We start from the raw sequence: 8,293 nt of genomic DNA on the forward strand, positions 1-8,293 counted from the left end.
GGAAGGGGAAAGAAGGGGAAGGGGAAAGGGGAAGGGGAAGGAGAAGCCAAGAGCAGCGCAGGGCGGCCGCCCCGTGGCCGGGCGCTCCCCGGCTCGCCGCAGGACAGGGGGTGGCTGTGCCACGGGGACACCCGCCGCAGGGCCCGGCACCCCCGGGCACACGGCACCCAATGGCGGGTCCCTGCCCGCCCCGCGGCGGGGGAGAGCAAAGCGCGAGGGCCGGGCCAGTTTTGCTTCGGAAAGGGAGAAAATGGGTCTGGTGGGAGAGCCGGGCGCTGGGGAGGTGCCTTTGCTCTTCCTCCGCTGTCCCCGGAACGAAGCCAGGAGCTGCCGGCGCAGGGACGCGTCCTGTCCTCGGTGTCCAGAGGGTGTTTGGGGGGGTCTCAGACTTACCAAAAGGAAAAACAACAAACAAAAAGAAAATAAAGAAGAAAGAGCCCAAGTGCCCCTTCCCAGGCTGCAGCACTGGGGGCTGCTGCCCTCCCGTGGGCGCGGGGCTTGGGGGGCTGCAGCCACGATGGGGGTCCCACCTCGCCGCGGGTCCCACCTGGCTGGGGTGTCCCCCCCCGGGCGCAGGGACCGGAACGAGGCCTCGTCCCCACGGGGTGTCACCACGGCAGGACACGGGGTGACGTGGGGCTGAGTGCCGCCTCCACGCTGCTACCGGGGGTCCCAGCCCCGGGTGACACTCGGCCGAGGGGGTGGCGTCACCGAGACAGCACATTGCCTCATTTTTTCCCACTTTTCTGCTTTTTTTTGGGGGGGGGGTGGTGGTGGTTTAGTTTTAAACTGCACCCACAGCTACGCTCTACCTCCACACACGGGGCGGGATGCGGTGAGAAAATAAACCAACTCACGGGCAGACCCTTCCTGGGAGGTGCCGACCCCCCCAGCGGTGCCCGACGCGCGCTGGCTGCGGGACTGGCCACGGAGACGGTGCAAAACTCGCGCACGGGGACGGCGGCCGCCCCGGATGGACAGAGGGGTCGTTGGCTTTCTTTTTTTTTCCTTTTTTTTTCTTTTTTTTTGGTGTTCCTTTTGCCTCCCAACCTCCCCGCATGGGCAAGCAGGGACGAGGCGAAGGGGTCCCCCAGCTGCCGGGCGAAGCTCGGCGCCCGGTTTGGCCCCGAACCTGCGCGAGACTTTGGAAGAGAACGGAGAGGACCGAACCGGGGCCGGGAGAGCCGTCCCCAGGAGGTGCTCGTGGCTTGGCCCGGTGCTGTCCTGGCATGGCCCGGTGTCACCGGCAAGGCGCAGGCGTCCCCCGGGTCCCTCCCGCAGGAGCGGTGGTGCCGGCACCGGGCGCGGTGCTTGGTCCCCCCCGGCTTTTGTGGGAGGCTGGCGAGTGCAGGCAGGATTCGGGGGGGCTCCCGCGGTGCTGCTTTTGGGCTGAAAGCAGTGATTTCCTTTTGGTTTTCCCCCAGGGAGGGTGGCTGGCGGCCCCCACGGCACATGCTGCTTTTGGGGGTCTCTCTCCGAAGCGGGGGGGTGTTCCCCGGCTGCAGCCCCCACTGACCGGCACTGCGCGGAGGCTCCCGTGGGGCCCCCGGGACCCCCGTGCCGCTGCCACCACCAGCCCTGGGTAGCGGGGACAGAAGCGGGTCCAAGCTCGCGGTGCTGGGGGGGGGCAATTCTGGAGGGTGCCTGCCGGGGCAGAACCTCCCCATTTTGGGGCAAAAGGAAGCGGCTCCGTCCCCCGGTCTCCCCCGCCACAGCCGGGGCAGCGTCTGGAGGGCCACCCCGGTATGGGGGGCAGCAGGAGGGGATGAGGACAAGGCACAGTCCGGCGTCCCCGCCGGGGTGGCCGGGTCGGGGGTGCAGGGGGGACACGACGTCAGCGATGGCGGCGCTACCTAAACGTCCTCGTCCTCGCTGGCCTTGCTCCAGCGGTGGCAGCAGTTGGCGGTGATGCCCAGCAGGAAGTTGGTGGCCACCGAGGCGATGGAGACGACGAAGCCCACGAAGGCGATGAAGAGATAGTCGTCCAGCGTCAGGGTGAGGTGGCAGGCCTGGAAGCTCTCCTCCGTCAGGGAGAGCAGGGGGGCTCCCGCCACCTCGGGGGGCGCCCGGCACTCGGCCAGCTGCGAATCTGCCGGGAGAGCGGCGTCAGGGGCGGCCGCCCGTCCCCGCCCCGGGAGGATTTTTGGGGACACGCACGCACACGCACACACGCGCGGGCCGCGCCGGGGCCGGGCGGCACCTACCCGAGGCGCAGCGCTGGATGCGTCCCCGCAGCCACTTGAGGAAGGGCTCCATGGCGCAGCCGCACACCCAGGGGTTGCCCCCCAGGCGCAGCCCCACCAGCCCCGGCAGCCCCTCCAGGGCGTCGAGGCTGATGGCCGACAGCCCCCCGTAGCTGAGGTCCAGCTCCCGCAGCTGCGCCAGCCCGCGGAAGGCGTGGGGGTGCACGCGCCGCAGGCCCGGGTTGTGGCTGAGGTCGAGGCGCAGCAGCCCGCTGGCCTCCAGGAACATGTCGGCCGCCACCAGGCTGAAGTTGTTGTAGCTGAGGTCGAGGTGGGCCAGGCGGCGAGCCCCCAGGAAGAGCCCGGCCGGCAGGGCCGCCAGCGAGTTGTTGCGCAGGTCGAGGGCCCGCAGCTGGCCGTAGCAGGCCAGGTAGCCCGGCGGGATGCTGGCGATGCGGTTGTGGGCCAGGCTGAGGTTGCCGGTGTCCAGCGGCAGCTCGGGGGGCACCGAGAAGAGCCGCTGGCCGCTGCAGTCCACCGCCTGCCCGCCGCAGGTGCACAGCACCGGGCAGCCCGCCCCGGCGCCCGCCGTCACCACCACCGCCGCCGCCGCCGCCGCCGCCACCAGCCAGGGGCCCAGCAGCATGGCGGGGCGGCGGGCAGGCCCCGCGGCGGCGGGGAGCCCCGGACCCTCACGGGGCGGCGGGGGCCATCCCCCCCCTGCGGGGACAGGGCCGCCCGCCCGCTCAGGCCGAGGGTGGCCGGTGGTGGCCGGGGGCTGCGGGGCCGAGCTGCGGGCTAGCAAAGCGGCGCTGCGGGCATGCCGGCGGCATTCGGGGGGCACGCGAAACCCCCCCCGCCGGGGGCACGGCGGTCTGCCAGCAGCGGGGCGCCGCCGGGGCCGCTTCGGGCTGCCTGGGGGGAGAGGGGCAGGGGGGAGCCATGCTAGCCACGTGCCCGGCTGGGGGGCGGGGGGCACCCACACCCTCCCCGTGCCCCCCCCACCGGGGCCACCCCGCTCCTCCAGCACCCCCTCCCACCATCCTCCCCCGAGGATTTTGGCCAAAATAGAGCCCCCCTCGCCCCGCTGCCCTTGCCCAGCTCGCCCGGCCAGCGGGGGGGTCCCCAGTCCCCCGCCCCCCCTCCAGCCCCCGATGCCACCGGCACAGCCCGCTGCTGGGGACACCCTCCCCGCCCGTCTCCCGTGGGGATACCCCCCGGGGTGCGTGTCGCCCCCCCGTGTCCCCCCCTCGGCATCCCCCGCCCCGCCGCCCCCCCCCGCCCCGCTCGCCCCCCGCCGCTTGGCCATCTTTGCTCCTTCCTCCCTCGCCCATTCCCCCCCGCCCCGCTCCGTCCCCTCCCCCCGCCCCATCCAACCGGGGGACACACACACACGGACGCCCCCCCGCCCCCCGCCCCCTCCGGGGGCGCCCCCGGGGTACTCACGCCGCCGGGGGGTGGTGGGGATGGAGGGGGGGTCCCCGGGCCGCCCCCGCCCCCGGGGCCACCGAGTTGGGCGAGCGGCTCCCGCGGCCGCGGGCGAGGCTGCTGCCGAGGGGAGCGGGTCTTTCCCCACCTCCTTCCTCCCCTCCTCCTCCTCCTCCTCCTCCTCCTCGTCCTCCCCTGTCTCTCTCTTTCTCTGTCTCTTTTTTTTTTTTTTTTTTCTCTCTTTTTTTTTCCTTGAGGGGCCGATACTGACGTGTCGGTGTCTCTTAGCAACTGCCTCCACATCTCTGAGCAACAGGAGAGCGGGATGCGGAGCCGCCGAGCGATGGAGACGGCGGAGGGGACCACAGCCCCCCCCCCGGGGACACCCCCAACACGACCCCAACACCCGAATGGCCGAGGGGTGACCTCCTGCCCCCCCCTTCCCCCCCGCCACCGTCTCGGGGGTCCTCGCCCCCCCCGCCCCCCGGGGGTGAGGGGGTGATGCAGGGCTCCCCGGGCTCCGAAAACAGAAACAGATGACGTCTCGGCAGAGGGGGAAAAAGCAGGCAGCCGGCCCCAAAACCGGCTCTTTTCACCCCAGCGCGGCGGCCAGGCCGCGGGGAGCCGCTGGCCGGGGGGGGCCGCAGCGGCGGGGGCTGCATTGCCATTTAAAAGCCAACCGAACCGGGCACCCAAACCCCCTCCAGCCTGCTGCAAGCTGAAACATGGGTTTCTGGTTGGGTTTTTTTTTCTTCTTTTTTCCCTGCTCGCAGACCTGGAAAATGCCTCAGGTTGACACTCATTGTTTTGCTCCATGCGAGCTGAAAAATTCTGTTTTCCCCCTCCTTTTGGATGGGGAAGGGGGGGAAGCAGGTCTGAGCAAGCCGCCCTCCTCCCTGCCGCCGGCTTTTTACCATGAAAACGGCCCCTTTGGATCCCAAGGGTGCCCGTGTTTTGCTCGGGAAACCTTGCAATGGCATTTTTGGAGAGGAGGCGCTTTCAAAACCCGGCCTGCCCGCATTCGGGGGGGAGGGTGGCAGGGGAGGTGTTCCTTGGTTTAATTTTCTCTTGCTGTTTTCATGGAGTCGCTGCTTTTCCCAGCTGAAACCGCTGGCCCCATCCCGGTGTTTCGGCGGCGGCGCTGGGGGCCATTTGCTCCCCACATCCCGTGGGACAGCTCCTCCCGGCACAGGGCTCACGGCCAGCCAGCGCGGCCGCCTCTCCCCGCGGTGGGCATTAATTGGCGCTGCTCGAAGCCCAGGCCCCCGGCGGGCTCCAAGGGAAACTCCGGGAGCCGAATACACCCAGACATCCCAGGAGCCAGCTGCAGCTCCGGCAGACACATAATTAGAGATAAGACCCAAGCCTGGCTGCAGACGTCTTCCCGGCATCTATTAGCGCCGAGGTTTTTTCCACCACCCCCCCCCCCCCCCCAGCATGTCAGGCCACACTGGCAGCAAATAAATTAGCAAATTACCCCGACTGGGGCTTGTTCCCAACGGCCCTCGGGGCCGAGCGGCACAGCAGCGCTCGGCTGGTGGTCCTCTCGCCAAAGCCCCTGCGGTGATGGCCACGAGGACACGGCTGCGGCGGCGTCCCTGAGGGAGCCATGGCTCGGGTGCTCGCCGCCGGGGCGGGAAGGGTCCCCAGCTGCCCCCCGCCAGCTCGCCCACCGAGCCCCCTGCCGAAACAGCTGCTCCGGGGCAAAACCGCTGGCTTTTCGGATGACTGCTCCAATCTTGCTTCCAGCCCCCCCCCCTTTCGATTTGTCTGCCCCCTGCCCCTGTTGGGAGAGGCGCTGGCTGCGAGGCAGCCCCCTCTCCCGCAGCTGGCTCCCCAAGGCTCGGCCCCACTTGCCCGCGGCCACCAGCTGGGCTCGACCCAGTCCCTGGGAGCGCGGGGTGGCTCCGAGGAGCCTGGCTCGATAAATCTGCCGTGCGTTCAGGGCTTTATCTCTTTTGGGGCAGGCACCATCTGATAGCCCCCCGCATTTAGTCCGTACGCATTCGAGCTTCGGAGAGGAGGAGGAAAGGAGGGGGATGGTGACTTGTCCTCTCCTGATGGGTGGTGACAAGCAGGAGCTCCTGCGGCCTCCTTGGCTCATCGGCAGCAGTGCAGCTCTGAGTTTGCCATCAGGAACGGCGGCAGGAGATATGACCCATGTTCCTTACAGCATCCTCCCGATCCCCGGCGCCGGCTCTGGCAGCCCCCGGCCAGGCGGGTCAGCCACAGTGACATCCCGGGCAGTGCCCCCGGACCCTCAAATAAAAATGTGTACTGTATCCGTCTCCGCTGCCAGCACCCGGGCGTGAAATGGGGCTGTGGGTGACGCAGGTGGCCACACATCTTCCTGTGCCGGGCAGCAATGGGGGGAGCCGGCGGAGGAGGGCTTGGGCGCATCACAAGTCCTCCCCTGACCCCCGTTGCCGAGCGTGCCCATGGGTTTCGCCAGCCACCGGCAGTGGTGGAGGGCTGGGGCTGCAGCCAGGGGTGAAGCGGTCTCGTTTCATGGCTGCCGGTGAGGCCCCATCCTCACGCCGGTGTGAGCGGCACCCGTGAAACCGCAGCCCCAGGTTTGCCCCAGGAGCGGGGAAGGTCACGGGAAGGGCAGCCGGTGAGAGCCTCAGCCATGCCAGAGAGCCGGCAGAGCACCGCGAGACCGCGCCGCGCCTGCCACGCGTCGGGCTTCTGCGCCAGCCGTCTTTGAGCAGCGTGGAGCAGGGCTGGCTTCAGTCTCCCCAGCACCACTCTCGGTGCCTTACGCCGCTCCTTGGCTTGCTTTTTCTTTATAAAATGCTCCACAACCATCGATGAGTTTGCACGAATTTAGCCCAGCCTGAGGGCACCGCTGTCAGATGGGTAAAACTCAGGGAAATGGGAGGGCGCCGGGATCCCGGCAGCAACAGGGCTTGGTTTGACCCGGGTTTGGGTCTCTGCCTCCAGGAGACGTTTGCCCTCAGCTGACGCTCTTTGTCATCGCGAGCTGGTGGCAGAAACCCCAAACCCAAAGCAGTTTTTGGGGTTGAGTGCAGCGCGTCCATGCCAAGGTGGGGGGTCACAGCTCCGAAATGCTTTGCATTGGGCTGAGGGGGTTTCGCCTTTGTGGGCTTTGTCTTCGCACGGGACACGGCCGCAGTGAGGGCGGTGGGAGCTCTCCCTCAGGGTACTCCGTTTTTTCTCTGCAAACGCCGCGGACGTCAGCGCGGCGGCGCAGGCGGCAGCTTTTGCTGGGGCAGCGCCTGCTCTCGGTTTCTTTTCTCACCCGTCACATCCTCAGCCCCTGCAAAGTCGCTTCAGAGGCATTTTTGCAGTCTCAGAACGAGTTGTTTGGGTTTTTTTTTTCTTCTTTGTGCCTGTGTACAGCTCGGGGCTGCAGAAGCGTGTCCCGGGGGGCTCGGCCCCCTCGCCTGCCCCTTCCCCAGGCAGCAGCTCTGGCGGATCCCGCTGGATTTTAGCCCTGTCGCCCATACAACAGCCCGAGTTTCTGAAGCTTTTTGCTTGACCAAAAAGCCGGTGGTGTAACGCGGGACTGCGCTGGCTGTTTGTGTCCCCAGGGGAGAGTGGAGCCACCTCCATCCTCTGGTGAAGTGAGCCCTGGGCCGGCAGAGCAGACCCTTCCCTGGCTGAGGGACACCAGAACCGATGTCCAGCTCCGTGGGGGGATGAATTTCAAGGAGAAGTAGCAAAAGCCACTGCCTACCCTCCGCCCGGCCCAGCCTCAGCTGTTCGGGCACACCAGCGTGTCCCAAAGCTGAGCAGGACTTGACAGCCGCCGAGCCGCCGCGGCCGGACACCGACACTGCCTGCGTCTTGGCCCTGCAGGAGAAAGAGGGAGCCGGCGCTGGGAAGAAAAGAGGAAAATAAACGAGAGTGTGAGAACCTTGACCTGTGCGGGAAGGAAGCAGGGGCACGCTCCGAGAGCGGAACTCTGCTCGTAGGGGAAATCAGAGCGCACGTGTAGCTCACCAGCTCGGTTCTGCCCCTACGATGGAAGTGGCCAGCCGCCCCGGCAAACCCGGCTGGCTCGGTGGCACGGCACGGCGGGTGCCCCACTGGCTGAAGCAGCCTTGCTCTGGAGCGGGGCCAGCTGCCCCGCTGTGACCCTGGTGGGACATCGGTTCTTCTGGCAGGGACATGGATGTCCTCATGGGGATATGGCTCTCCTGGTAGGGATGCTGCTCTCCTGGTGGGGACGGTATTCTCCTGGTGAGGACATTGCTCTTCTGGTGGGGACGCTGCTGTCGTGGTAGGTCCACTGCTATCCCAGTAAGGCATGGCTGTCCTGGTGGGGACACTTTTCTTCCGGCAGGCTAGAGCTCTCCTGGTGGGGACACTGCTTGTGTGGTGGGACATGGCTCTAGCGAGACTTTGGTGGCAAACCCCTGGACCACTGCCCTACTGCAACTTGTGGTGTTGCTGGTGGGGATGGTTTGGGCTGGGGGAGCCAGCAGGGAACCGAGGGGGACTGGGCTGGCTGCAGGGCCCAGGAGGCTCCTCACAGGATGGTTTCCCCAAACTTTGTCCCCCCATCACAGGCACAGGGCCAGGGCTGTCCCCAGAGGGGTGTGCAGCAGCAGCACTGCGCCCTGAGCAGGGGCAGCACCCACGGCACCACCGGGGAGCTGCTGCTCCGGGCCCTGGAAGACCTCTCTGAACTGGATTTTAAAAAAATTTCGAGAGGC

The 8,293-nt window shown here is 67.6% G+C and overlaps 1 protein-coding gene across 1 annotated transcript; it reads right to left on the minus strand.

The window, feature by feature from the left end:
• Nucleotides 1–1,853: 1,853 nt before the first annotated feature.
• LRRC55 (leucine rich repeat containing 55) lies at nucleotides 1,854–2,829 on the minus strand (the record flags this gene model as incomplete). Its single annotated transcript, XM_082485956.1, has 2 exons — nucleotides 1,854–2,089; nucleotides 2,205–2,829. 2 exons carry the CDS (start codon nucleotides 2,827–2,829, stop codon nucleotides 1,854–1,856), a joined length of 861 nt encoding a protein of 286 aa, XP_082342082.1.
• Between the last annotated feature and the right edge of the window lie 5,464 nt (nucleotides 2,830–8,293).

Source organism: Vanellus vanellus (assembly GCF_965231255.1).
Source record: "Vanellus vanellus genome assembly, chromosome: 6".
Classification (NCBI taxonomy): Eukaryota; Metazoa; Chordata; class Aves; order Charadriiformes; family Charadriidae; genus Vanellus; species Vanellus vanellus.